This window comes from Plodia interpunctella, chromosome 16, assembly GCF_027563975.2.
Source record: "Plodia interpunctella isolate USDA-ARS_2022_Savannah chromosome 16, ilPloInte3.2, whole genome shotgun sequence".
Taxonomy (NCBI): domain Eukaryota; kingdom Metazoa; phylum Arthropoda; class Insecta; order Lepidoptera; family Pyralidae; genus Plodia; species Plodia interpunctella.
The window spans coordinates 4,113,662-4,129,069 of record NC_071309.1 but is presented as its reverse complement, the minus strand read 5'-3'; the positions used below and the strand labels follow the sequence as shown (position 1 = coordinate 4,129,069).

General features: G+C 32.7%; 1 protein-coding gene across 1 annotated transcript in view; it reads left to right on the top strand.

Annotated features, from left to right (window-relative positions):
* The window catches only part of Cad86C (Cadherin 86C), a 126,549-nt gene that overhangs the window by 38,464 nt on the left and 72,677 nt on the right, over nucleotides 1–15,408 (top strand). Inside the window, exon 2 of the mRNA XM_053756387.2 lies at nucleotides 14,542–14,628. Within this exon, the coding sequence (XP_053612362.1) occupies nucleotides 14,585–14,628 (44 nt within the window). The 5' untranslated portion in view covers nucleotides 14,542–14,584. The remainder of the gene's footprint in view (nucleotides 1–14,541; nucleotides 14,629–15,408) is intronic.

Genomic DNA, 15,408 nt, shown 5'->3' with positions numbered 1-15,408 from the left:
TGCGAGGTCGGCCGTTGCAAGATATGTTAACTCCCATGAAAATTCAAATTGAGAAACACGAATTTATTTTTATTATTATTTTTGGTAGTTTATTCTACTTAGAATAAAATAAACAGAACTTAAAGAATAATAAGTTTGATTGACATTTAAATACAGTAAATAACAACTAATAATAATATTGAAAGAGCAACAAACAAAACAATGAAATGAGTTTGAGTGCCATTTACATGATAAAAATGAGTACAATGGTGCTACTTATTGATAATGACTAAAAAAATTGCATGATTCTCTTCCAGACCCGTGAGAAGAGAGGTGGTACCTACTGAGAATTCCTTGTTTAGTAGTTGATAGAATAAAAGAATTTTAATTGACATTTTATGGACGGATTTTTTCCTTATTTTTTCATGATCTAATCATATACTGACTGACTGGCGGTAAATAAATGAAGTTGTATAAAAATAACTACTTAAAATATAATTCGTCGAATAGACTAAAATATTTTTTCTTAAATCCGAATTTGTCTTCATTCTTCCACAGATTGCGGAAGTTACTGCGCAGCAATTGAACTTTACAATACTCTATGGTCACTTCTATTACGTAACAAAACAAGAGCGAGCTAGTTTTCTCTGCCCTTTTAATATCAGATTGAAAGCGAAGTAAATAAAAGTTTTTAAAGTCTGCGTTCATATTGGGCGAGTTCACTAGGCAGACAGATCTATAACTGAAAAACATTTCGCTTTCATCATAAATTTTATATATTTCCCTAAAAGTAGATACAATTGTTCCTCCCGTGGCTGTCATACGAGGAGACCAAGGGATAAAAAGATATCTAATATACTTCAACAGTGCTACGCTCAAGAGCGTCGATGACAGGCAGGCGGCTATATATATTCAAATATTATTTTTAAGCTGACCCGGGCTTGACGGCCTCGAAGTTGAGAATGAAGCCGGAAACATACAAAAGAGGAATCATACATAACACTTATGAAAATGCAAAATTTGTAGCACTGGATCAGGGAAAACAGATGCCCTGTAATTAAAATAGCTATACACTTTCGTCTTACTACTAGACTAAACTTCTCGACCAATTTGTTCTTGATTATTTATCTAGCCTTCCAATACAACTCAATTTGAACTAATGAAGTTTACCCGTTAAGCCTTCGATGATGATTCTATCGAGTTTTATATTTGTCTTGACTTGGAGCTCCATCTATTTTGTTTTGCAGAAGTAAACTATGATATAGCTTTGAAAATTTAATATAATTGAAATATGGAACGTACGTAAATATTTTGTTTACATATGTAACATGATTTGTTCTGAATTGTTCAATAGGAGCTAAGGCTAAATGGTCTGTGATAGGAGCATAGGTGACTGAAATATAATACACAAAGTACGTAAATCGAATATACATTTTTGATTTGATTGAGAAACAGTCATAAAGGAGTTTTTTTTAGGATTTACAAGCAATCTAGTTGGAACCAATCAACATAAGATTTGCATCTCTCTCATCTAAGCGTGTTCCCTGTTTCTTCCTCAGCCGTAAAACGTCTCTTTCCCTACATTCGGCATAGATTTGCAAGTGAATAAATTGATACGATCTGTCTATTAGTCTTAACATATAAGTATTCCAGCCGAATTCTACTCATAAACGAAACGTACTTTCGTATGTAAATCCGCAGCGTGGGCGACCTATGTACTCAACACGGAGGGAGTAAGTAATTCTAAGCCAGATTTATTCCGTTGCCGGGTTATAACTCAGCAAAATACGTGACCAATGATCACGCCCACTCGCACAGACTGGCCTCACGTAGATTTCAAGATGGCGCTAGAATCTCCCTGTTATCACATATGCTATTATAATATTCACAGAATTATTGTCTGTACAAAAGTCAAAACGCTATGCTAATTTCAGTATTTAGCTGGATCATTTAGTATTGTTTACTTACTATCCGGGCTCAGTGACCCTAAATGAGTCTTGGCCCCAACACGCCACAAGTCCATCTCCATCAAGTCGCTCCAGCCCACCACCCACAAATCTACGACCGAATAGTATGTTTTTGGTTGCGGTGAAGTTCGTTGCTTCTTCTTCACCTGACTTAATTTTAATATAAAAATGAAAATTTTAATATGAAAATTACTTTAGTATGAAAATACAACAAAGGAAAAGGACAATTGGTAGCGATACCGACTTATCTCGAGCAGTGGGGTCGTTTCTGTACGGGCGAGAGGTCAGAAGTTCAGTTCTTGTTCTGGTTAGTCCACTTTCTATTGTCTATTCTTACGTCCTTATGCATCAGAGGCATGTAGAGTCTTAGGTCGGTCAAGAGGTCAATATGTAGGGTAGATTGTGTCTTTTTGATGTTTTATGGTACACACATATACGCAGTCGCAAAAGACAAACGCTATTTCTATTTGTTAATATAAGTTTTATTTAAACTTTGATAAAGTATGAATAGTAAGAAGTAGGTCTAAATATTTTCCATGGAGTTGTTAGAAGTATGTATAGTAGTAATTAGTAGAATACTATTACTCGTAAATTGATAAAGCCAACTTAAGTGTGAATATTATGGCTTAAATTAAGGCTTTTTAGTTTTTGACAACAACCGTTTCCTTGGTAGAGAGAGGGAACACTGAAAATTGGCACTTTAAAGCTTAGTAATTTACCAACGGTTTACTAAATCAAAAACCGGTCTTCCCACACCACTAATATTTTTGAAAGACCTATCCAACTACACCTACAGGAACTAAAACTATAGGAAAGAAGAAAAGAAAAAACATTCCACTCCACGTGTAGGGGAGGTAACTTAATATTATTATATTTTCAAAATTTTTTTGACCACTTTGTCGCTGTCATTCATGTGTAGTATACACATACAAAATTACATCATTTTAGTTTTAATGGCTTTTGAGCTTGATCGCAGACCGACAGACAGACGGACATGCCGAAACTATAAGGATTCCTTGTCTGTAGGACTACGGAACTCTAAAAATGAGCACGCATAGACCACCGCACGTACATATTAAATCGACAATAGTCCTAATTTCGTTTAACGGTATTGAATTGTAGTAAATTGAAAAATGAACACATTACGTAAATGCAATAGAGCTTCAAAGAAAATCAGCGTGATATTTCACAAATTTATGATTGGTTCAGCGATTACCAAATGTTTAGTTTGTCTGTGATGTGACAATGCTTACAGGTAGTACCTATATAAATATTGGTTGAGCATAGCTAGATAATAATGCGCTATTATGTATGACACTCAATATAACTTTAGGTGTAGTTCTCAAGCAGATATGAAAGATTTTGATACTCAATTAGTACTTTCGAAAAAAAAACATCCCACGTAAAACATTTTAATGTAAAACGTTGCCAACTGAATGCAGTTAGCATTCAACTGCACTGAAAAATATATTAGTTTCAGTATTATCAAGTTATCTTATGTAAAGCCAAGCTTCTAACTTTATATGTAGTATCTACAATGAACTAACTCCACCTGCTCAATCTCAACATGAAATACTACATTTTAGCAATTAGCGAAATCGAAGCTATGAGGGTTCAAAAATTCGGTGAAACGATTCGAGAATAGTAAGTAGATAGGAAACTAGCGTTACGCTTGCCTAATCTTGGCGACTTGACTTTATGATCTAATAATCTGTGAAAAAAAATCTAATTGAGTGCATTTTCTAGACTCGTTTTCTTTTTAGAAAAATGTACACTCGCGTTGTCTATACAGGTTCAATGTAGGTACAGTCCATGAGAAAAGTTCATCCGGTTACACAGATATTTCATAATCGGCTTTGCGACTGTAAAAGGACCATGAGGATAGCCGCACAGCATTGCTTGCCATAAAAGGTAGCATTTCATTTTTGTTACATTGTGTGCTGCCAATTAGGCGTCCTCATTGAGCGACTGTATGCTGTACAAAGCAATGCGATGCTATGCGCTTATACAAAATTATAATAGAGCACGAATATACGCATACATACTTTCTCACTGAAAATTATCTTCTTCAGATGTTAAATGATACAACAACGTCGTTAACAACAGACTACGACCCTGTTGCATTTTTTGGGCTGCATTCGGTCGTACGTTTAATCTTGCCACATCGCGGCGCGTCGTGCTGCCTGAGGCATTTGTAGCTTGGATAGGACACCAAGTGAAGTAAATTCTTCGAGAATGCTCATTGCTCATTTTATTTCCGATTGTTGAAGTTTGCTTTCAAATTATATTGTTGGTTTTATACTGCAAAAAAGGGTTTTTTGTGTCTTCTTTGTACAGTCTAGTGTAAAATAAATCATATAAAATTATCAATCTTTTTGTGGTCTTAAAAAAAAAACATTAAAAACTACATAATAAGTACGTACTTTTTAACTAATACCAAGTAACACTATGAATACGAATCTTTTTTTTTATATCAAGGTTTTAACCAACTACTATTTTCGATCCGTCGGTTGCGAACATGTTACTTATAAATTAGTTACCATCGATAAAAAGATCTGAAGGCAAGTTGCATTTATGTTAAGAAATACTCCCATAAGACCTGGGAGATAACAATGATTGATTTATGTTGTATTTGAGCTCATACATGACCAGCAAGTTTACCAAATGCGGTTGGAGTATGTGCATTTATCTACCCGCCTACGTCTGTGCTTATTTTTTTTTTCGATTGAGATATTATTTTTTACGTAGGATGAGCTCGATTGCCAGTCACTCAATTCGTTCGTATTTTAAAAATATTTCTGTGTGCGACGATATAAAATAAGTATATATATTTATGTGATAATTATTAGTAACACAAAGATTGGTAGAAAAAAATTATTAAAAGTATTAAAATTAACTTCTAACTTTATAAGCATAACTTTATAATGTATGCGTACATAAACTCCTTATAATTATAAACTAAACTTTTAATTTTTTACTGTAGCTTTTGATCTAACTACTGATATAAAAGAATTTGTATTATTTATAACATAATATACCTAGATAATGCATGCAGCTCCGTGGCAGCCTATTTTAAACCTCGGAACGTTCTATATCTTATCCAGATTTCAACAAAATTGGTTTTAACAATTTAGCCGTGAAAGCGTCACTGACATTTATAACATTAGTACAGATGGATTTCCTGTAATAAAGTATAATAAAAATATAGTACTTTTCCCCGTTATCACGAGTGTTAGTTTTTTAATATAAGATATCGTGAGGTAGACATGTTTTCGCATGGACTGTGTAGAAAATAATAGTAATTATACCAAAGTGTGTGTGATTAGAAGCCCTGTAGAGGTAATAGCGCCGATTTTGGAAACTGTAAAGATGCTATAATTGTCTGTAAAAAAATATCAAGTAATAATTTAATCCTTCTAAAGATATCGGAATTAAATTTAAAGCTTTGCATTGTATTACCAAGACTCGATCTGAGATCATTAAACATGGCTACTGTTAAATCTCCTTCCTTATTATACTGCTTTCATTTTCCCTACAAACCGTTACTTTACACTTCATAATTTCACCAATAATTTATCTTGTCGCTTAATTATAAACCATTTTCTTGGCAAATTAATCAAATAAATACAGTGCGGGCTTATTGCTACTATAAATGCCATAGTATAGTAATTAATACTTAGAGAACAGCGAGCTTAGTAGCTTACACTAGTGTATATAATGTACTACTGTCCTCAGCCATTGATTTCACCTCCCTATACGACACGAGCTCTGCCTTCTCTTTTATTTCATCTAGGAATGCCCTTCTTGTTATTAATTGTTATATTCGGTGTTTTAATTGAATACAAAAAATTTAAAAATACTACTTTTTTATTATCTGGGTTATTGTATAATTCATATTTTTTTTTACAATTCTTTATTACGTCATTACAGACCACAAGCGCTGGATGGCGTTAAGCGTAAAAGTCATGTCAGATGCCTTTAGCCGGCGTGAGCATTCACAAATTAATTTATTTTCTGTCAAGACTCATATAAGTATTACAAAACATCTGGCGTGCAATCAAAGCAGATAATTTCTTATTTGGCGTGCCTACCCAAATGGCACGAAGACAATTGTATAAGCCTTATTGTTCAGCTTAATATAGAGTATTTGGGTCGCAATGAAAGTCCGACGCCCACGTGTGATATAGTATCAGCATCCGGGTTTGTTTTGAGCGCTTCTTATATCATCTTTGTATTGTAAGACTAAAGACTAAAGATTTGATGCCGCCTTCTCTCTTCGCGTGTTGCCAGTTACTTTCGGGGCTGTGATGCTACGATGACCAGGATCTGCGTACAAAATGAACCTTTAATATGTTGAAGATGCAGCTGTGACTTCATTATCGGCCGCCTGCCTAAGATCAACCCTCCTTGGAAACGCTTTTGTTGCCTATCAGTACCAAAGTGCCAGTCTCTAAGTTCTACACGTAATATAAAAATAATAATAGTTAACCAAAAGTCTATTATAACTAATGTAGTGAAACGATTTCAATAAAACTTATAAATAGAATAATTTATTACGAAACTCACTCACATATTGCAATCGGTATGATGTATGTCCACTTTTACTTTCAAGCACTGAATCCATTATGTTTCTTCAAAAACCTGTTTCATATTCGCAGCTTGTCTATCAATGTTAAGTAAAAACTCATTTTCAGTGTTGTGATAGATTCACAAGAGTGAATTTTATGCTCGCGGTAAAAGGCCATTGTCACTTTCCCGCTCTTCAACTATCTCTCTCTCATCTGAACGTTTTCCAGGTTGATCTCAGCCTTTGAGTGTCGGAGCCCAGGGTCCGCTTTCCTACTTTCTCGTCTCCACTTCGCACGGTCCTAGGTTATTAAAACCTTTGGCGTATAATCCTTGACGACATCAAGCTAGCACTTCTTGGGTTTATCTTCTGGAAAGGCCTGACGGAACAACATAATCAGATACTACTTATTTGTTCCGTAATTTTCCGGTCCTCTCCCACTATCACCATACCAAAAACTATCTAAATCTAATGCTCTGTTTTAATATGAAACAAGTATAAATATAAACACACTATGTATATTATGAGTTCATGGATTTTTATATAAATTATAGTAAAAGTTAGGCGAATACCAAACTACACTGCATGGAAGTACAGGTGTAGGAAAATGGAAGTCTATGCGAAGGCAATAGCGACTAATTTATTACGATTTTGAATATCTTGATGTACTGTTAACTGTATGTACCACGAAAAAATTATAAAGCCGCCTGTTCCCTTGTAAATAGGTAATACGATGTAACTAGTTGGACATTTGTATTTTTTACGCGCCGCACCTCTGGATTTGATGTCACAGCGTGGAATACAACCGAGAATACGAGCGAGAGAACAGAACAATACAGAAATCTCGGAATTATTAATTAGAAAAAATTACTCAGCAAAATAAATTCGCCTCCTGCCATCACTCTTTAAAATATTGTCTCCATTACTCATAAAGCGCTCTATTTCTTTTATCTATGGGCTCTACCAAGGTATTTATTATTTTCAACATATCCTTATAATTTCTAGCCAAACTTTGAAAAAGAAAAAACTTATACAAAACGCTTTACGTCAGTAATAATTATTACACAAAAAATAATTTTTAATTTCAAATGGTTGTAAAGAGACATGCAATAATAATAAATAGGCGAGTACTATTCTAGTACAGTTAACGACACGTCGACCTACTCAATTTCATAGTAAATTAACCTTTATTATTACTGTCATAGAGATCCATATGGGATATCTAGACGTGGTGGTTCCATCGGCTTACTAAAAGCTGCTTGCCTTCGCTGACCGGCTGTGAACCTAAATACCAAACCCTGTCGAACACTTTGTTGACTAGGGTTCCGTATTCATGGTAAGTATGAACTTACTATATGATGTATTTCATTTTTATGCCAGGGCGAAATTTAAAAATTTTATCTTATGAAAATAATTGAATCAGTTTCTGGCTGCTTAAAATGATAATTTTGCAAGAGTTAACCGTAGCAGTATTCTTAAAATATTATTTTTTTTTCATTATTTATTTATCGAAATAAAATAAATAAACTATTGACTAATTACTAAAAAATAATAAATTTTAAAACAATCTTTAAATACATAAAACAAATTTTAAATACATAAAACAAACTGACAGTACCATTAACATAACTAGGTATACTTATTTATTATCAAAAATAATTGTTTCTTATATAAATCAGTTGCAATTTATTAATTTCTAAATGATAATTATGATATTACTTTAATTTATAATTATTTACATACAAATAAATATTTAACATCAGGCATTAAAGCATGTACGGCATGTAAAGCATGTACAGGCATTAAGGCAGTAAACCATTATGTGAGAAAGGAAACGCAGTGCAGTCTCAAGGTTGATTCGTATCCTGAGTTCAGTGAATCGAGTTTTAATATTTCCTTTTTATGTTTTAATCAATAATGCGCCTGCGCAGTGCTGAGAGTCTGCGTGCCTTTTCTGTCTACTATGATATCTGTCGGTTCATTAGTATTCATATTATGTAGAATTGTATTCTTATCAAACATGAAAAACTAAATGAATTTATGTTTAATATGTCCTTACATAATGTCGTTTCAATATATTTCACGTCAAAGATACGTATAAAGTTCTAAAATTTTCGCATTTCTAATTATAGTTTCTAATTTAGATGATTTGTTTTACAATACCTACTTACCCATCAGTCAGATTCCTTCCTTAGCGTAATATAGCGTAATAGCGTTTACCCGCGGCTTCGCTCGTGTATAATTTCCACGGGAACAGTTATTTTTCCGGGATGAAAGGTTATATAGGAGATTAGTTGAAGACAAACAAAATTACTGTTTCATTTATACTATTACTTAATTATAGCGTATTTAGTCTAGGGTTCGCTTTCTTCGTTTTCTTTTGTATTTCGTACGAACTGTGGCGTCTCGATTTGTTGTAAATATATGCTGATATATTATTAGCTACATGAAACAGTCGAAGTTTATTTAATGGCGAATTAATTGAGTAATAATATCTACTATAATCAGAGATGTCAGTCTGATGGCGCTAATCTGATCGCTACTTAATTAATCATATCATGAAATTGCAGCACGATTCAATTGCTACTTATGCGAGCTGTAATGTATATATATGTAACAAGTGATTCGGGTTTTAAATGAAAATTACTTTCGCCTCATATAAAATATATCTCGGGTTGTCCCATAAAATTTAATTACCTATTTTGGTACGCATTATATAGTGGGCCGAACCAAGAATAATAATCTTTTTCTGTCCCAGTAACTGTGTTGATTTAAATCAAATTAAAAAATCATCCATTAAATAAAGTTTCAGTAAGTAAAGTTTTAACTCCAATTTATTTTCCGCCATTTGATGTATGTAATGACATTTATTTTCACCAATTTTAATCTTATTTTTTTTACATTTTTTGTATTAGTCCCTTATTCTTTGGGAGATTGTTTAGGAAAAATCAGTTACGTCACGACAGTCATTTGTTTTTTATTCGAGTTTCTTGTTTTGTTGCCTGTACAAAGGCACGCTTCTCTTATCTTCATCATAAAAACTGGTTGTTGCAAAAGTACTAGCTACCCAATAAATTTGCTGTGGCTACAACTGATTGTGGCAACAGTTGTTGCTGACTAATGTAAATGTAAATTGTTTGTTTCTTTTCCTATACTGTTATAATATCACAATTCTTGTATTACAAATAAGATAAGATTAGGTTAATTTTTATAAATAAATTCTCACTCTGCGTCGCGGGTCTGGCCCATTTATTATTCACTTCGCACAATCTTCCGCATTCAAATTTGTCAGATTCATTAAAAACATAAACCTTTATACAGTCTAGGCTCTGTCTACTCCGTAAGGGATGAAGACGTGATACTGTACCTCTATCTATACCTGCATTGCCACATATAGTCATCCTGAAATATTTTGTAAAATAATATCGTCAAAAACTAATATCAGTTGTAAAAAGCTCATTCATAATGTCTTTTAGATGTTTAATTTGTTACTAATGTTTAACCATACATTTGGCAATATTTGTTTAAACTGATATAAATTATCAATTATTTGTTTTACCTATTAAATACATAAAATTTAACGAGATATACGAACGAGGTATACTTTAAAATTTATTTTTTGTGTTCTCATGTAAGTGATCTCATGTATTTTTTGAAATTCAAATTCAAATCATTTATTCAGAAATTAGACCTTCACAGGCACTTTTTCTCGTTCTCTTCTCTTCGTTTTTCTCGTTTTTCTTTTTCTATATTTTTTATATTTATAGTTATTTCTCACAAGCTACAAACTACTGGCATTTCGGAACTGCTGAGAAGAAATGCCGAAAGAAACTCATTTGAACAGAGTTGGTCCCTATCATGCCAGATCGGCTTAACATTATTGTTTCTTACAATGTTTTTTTTCTAATAATATATAAAAGTACATAATGTACATAGTCAAAAGGTATATCAAAACAGGTTATGATTATGATCCGAGTGCTGATTATAATATATATATATATATTGATGTGAAACACAATTAACTTACATAAAAATATATGAGAAACGTGATGACCAGTTCATACATTTGAGAATATATAATATTTATATATTTTATTACTGACTACTACCATTACAGGTTTATACTGATTGCGATAGTGTAGACTTAAATCTAAAACTATTTACACATACATATCACAAATAAGGTGACCTATGTGAACTCAATGAACAATGTAATACATAAATCTTTAAATTTAAATTTTAAATAAATATTCTCTAATATAACATATACAACTAAAGTTATATGCAAGGTAACATAAATAGACCACAGGTGAAGTTGGAAATGAATTCAATTAGTTAACTCCAATAAACGGAGCAATGATTTATCTGTCCATTACATCGTGATTTGCATTTAGATGTGGGTTTTAAGATAACTTATTTGAGTTCTTTAACGAATATTTTTTTAGGTAGGTACCTAGTTTTCTGTGTAACATAGTTTTTCGTTTGAGGAAAAATATATAAATAAATAGCTAAAATATTGGAGATATGTTTTTTATTTGGCATCGGGTAGAACGGCTTGCCAGACTTGGTGTTGATGGATGGAATAAGTTAAAAAATGTGAGTTCTGTCTACGTAATAAAAAAAAGTGTTTAGTAACGTCACAGATTATATTGCTTCCAATAGTAACTTTAACAACAATATTTATAATTTAACATAAAGTTGATATAATATGCCACATCAATATTTCATAATTATCATGGACGTAATTATATTTGTTTGAATAACATTCCGAAATGGTGACGTCTAATCATACTTGTAATAAATCGTTCCTAATATACTTTGAAGACGATAAAAAATCAGTATAAATGGTATACAATTACCTGCTGTGTTTCGTTATATAAAAGCCTTTAGGTATGGTTAAAGGTATATGTTCTAATATCACAGAAAATTTATTGGCACAATATGATTTCCTATTGTTTTTATTTGGATAAAATTTATTCTTAAAAATATAATTTCGCTGTTTGGGTTATCGTCCATCTCATAATAGCTTACGCCTATTCAAGCTCAAAAAACACCACACCCATTTTTAATCTACACGTTCAGAACATAGCATAATCTTGGTCACGTTGCTTTGTCTGTTTTGTTTGCTGTGAGATAAACTGCATGGTATTTGTTTTAGTTCACTTACCCGAAAGATAACATTCCCAACTTGTTTCAAGAACATGTCAACTGTTTAACAATTTGTGGTATTTAAATACAAGTTTATAAATTTATAGTTGATAAAGCGCTTTCACGTCGGGAGTTTCAAATAAAAATGTTTCTGAAAAGCTAAGAGAGTCACGCATCCTGGTAAGACACAATATTTTTACAAAGCCATTTTAAGACTAGACATATAAAACGATTATGGAGAAAAATATATACAAGTAAAAAAAATGTAGTAGGCCCCATTTTCGCGCCATCTAACCCCTTCTATTATCGTTTATAAACGATATGTCTAAAAAATTGATTCTACGGTGATGTTAGATCGATTAAGTTCCGTCTACATATCTACTGATAGCAATTTTATTGCGAAATTATGTTCAAGTATCACTAATTTGTCTGACATTTAAAATTTCACAATATGTGTATAACTAGAAAGTAAATTAAACGGATGTAAAAATCTATTTATATTATTAACAAAGATGGAGTGTACTACATATTTATATTTTTTACTTGGTTTATTTTACTTTTTATTTGAGGTTATTTTAAATTTTAATTACCATGTTAAGTTATATCTCTCAATAAATATAGAGGTATCAAATTTACATTAGTAATTAAAATTAAAAGCATTTTCTATTTTGAATAGACCATCATAAATTTGCGTTGATGTTTGATTTGAAAACATCGAGAATAATATGTTATGGATCAAACAAAATATTTTCAGAACATTCGTCAAATTAAGAATCGATTGACGATCGATTCTAAAAATAATATATTCAAACTGAATTTTTAGAAACGCAAACTCCAGTTATCTATCGTGAACCACGTAAAACTGTGAAAACGATCGCTTCGTAATGTGTTGCTCCACTTTACACAATGATGCGCATCGGAGGAGAATTTCAAAACCACTCTGAACGGAAGAAATTTACCAGAATTAGCACAATTTGAACAAACAACATTTCACCACAACTTTTAGTTCAATTAACACGTTGCTGGGAACTCATTAGTATTAAATCTGAGATGAAAAGTATAGAAGATACGTTGCTACTTTGTTGAAGCGAGATAATAAACTACATTGATCTAGTAGAATTGACATTTCATGAACTTCTTAGCTTAAACAATAAAACATTTAAAGCGGTGGTAGTGTAATGGATATGACGCCCGCCTGAGATCGAAAGGACCCAGGTTCGAATCTTCGAATCCTACTTGTACCACATAAATTTGTACATCAATCTGATTCATTTGTAGAAGTTTTTATCAACGACTTGCTTCCGGTGAAGGACAATATCGTGTGGAAACTTGCACATTGATTGATTATTAAGTTGTGTTGTGTGTGTATGAAATGGAGAAGGCAATGGCAAACTACTCCATTAATAGTGCCAAGAAAGTTGTTGCATGTATTTCATTCTATGTAAAGACCACAACCCTCAGCCATGAGGAAATACGACTATGAAGAGAGAGAAGCAATAATAAGATATATTTTTATTTCCCGATTGAATGGAACTTGATTATTTCATAACTGCTTTTGAAAATATATTATTCAAAGAAAATTATGACTGGTCAAATGTTTTCATAATGTGAGAACTTTAATTAAACATATTTTTTTTGTATTTAACAAAAGAAAAACTTAAATTTTCTTAATTTTCTTCCCTATTAACATGAAAAACATTATACTTATTTTTAAATTTTACGTAAACACCAAATCTCGAAGATTTTCATCTAAGCTCTAGTTAAGAGATAATGTAACGCATGCGCGCCCTATTGTCTCAGTCCGCGAGATAGGAAAGCTCGTGCGAAAGCTCGCACAATATGCAGCTTTCAGATATTACGTCGTCCTATGAGTCATGAACAGTGCCGGTTTTAGCACTACAAGAGTTCCGGGCGAAATATCTACATAACGACCCCCTGCATAAATTCGCAAAAAAAATAATAACCCTATTATTATTTTTAAAATGACGGTTAATAACACATCTTTATGTTAGGTATCTAATTTCTTCTTATTGATACAAGTCTGCCCTAGAATTTCTGAAAGTCGTTAACTGTCATATAACCAGAAACATAATAAGGCGTATATCGAAGTTTTCTAAATTTAAATCCATTATTTATTTCTATTTATTTATATATATGTATAAGGCACTTTCAGTGGTATGTACGCTATTCTATTAATTTCCCTTTTATTTGTAAATAAGAGGCGCTCTTTTGTATCCAGCGCCCTGGGGTGTTGCCCAACGCTTCCCCCCCCAACCGCTACTAGTCATGAACGGGAGGATTATGCCATTCTTAGCGGCGAGAATTATGCCGAGTATTTTGTAATGGTGGCAAGATATTACAAAACAACTCTATAAGTTAGCAGAAACTTTATAAACCTGTCTGGACATAACTCTCAGAAAGAAAAAGCTCGGATGATAATATAGAATTTAGTTATAGTAATCATCATCATCGGCAGCCCTTTATATCCCACTGGTATAACTATATATCGTACTTTATATATTTACATAATAGGGTGGTTCGCAGAGCGTTTCGACCGCTGCGGCTGTGCGGTCATTACAATCCGTCAATTTTCTTGAGTAAGGAATCATTTCTAAATCAATCATTTTAAAAATTGACATTACTACAGTACAGAGTAATTAATGTAAAGTCACGTAGTAAAACTCATTCTTGTCGAAACGCTCTGCGAACCATCCAATATTGAGGGATCAATGCATGCCATTCACCTCTTGCCTTCCCGTGATGTCCGCTATCACTTACGACTCTCAACTGTTCTTAAGTCATCGATCCATATAGCCTTTGGATTTTCTATCCTGATGCTTCGTTTGTCAATAAAATCGATTAAATTCTCTATTGTTTCAGGAATCGAATAAAAGTGCCTCCAAAGGATGAGGAGTAAGCAACCATGTCGGGAACGCTGCATCGGCCCGGACATCTTAAAGGCAACAGGTTAGTCGTTTATTTATATCAATGACTCTCATTGCCTGACTGTGACCGCAATAAACTGGGACTATGGTCCCAGTTGCCCATTTATTAACACTCTTTGGTGTCAGGTTTTAGTTTCCAGAAAACCTCTACACAAATTGTGAAAATTGTATTCAAATTAATAATTTCCGGCTTTTAAATAATAGATAAATCCCGAATAAAAAGATATATTTTGAGGATGACTTCATTAGAAAACAACACTCGTATGTTTTAACTGTTTAACATTTCCTTAATAAATACAGGCTGGCTCTTTATACACCAGTTAAGTTTTCATAATATGCTAAGTTCATAGAACACAACTTTGTGATTTTGTGTCAAAAATTTGTGATTTTCCATATAGAATAGGTATTCAAATAAATTATATATCTACTTTTTTTGTGATTCAAATCTGATAGATTTTGTTGGTGTTCAAAATACCATCCTGTATATATCATGATTTCAATTCACAGACACATCCTCATGTCTTAAATTCATCATGAAAATAGTTCTATAAATCCTATGTCTTATACGGAACTAACTCTATGCAGACAATGCACATTTGCACATTGTCATAATGCACCCACGTCCCAGCATAATGCACTGATTTAATGCCTTACGAAATGAACATAAATAACCACAAATTATGTGCAAGTTTGCATGTGACATGCATGTTGGGATATCCATGAGTGACGTCACACGAATGAATGCGGAACATATGTTTATAAAAGTAAAAAGTTATTCCGAATGCAATTTTTAAGGTTGGTA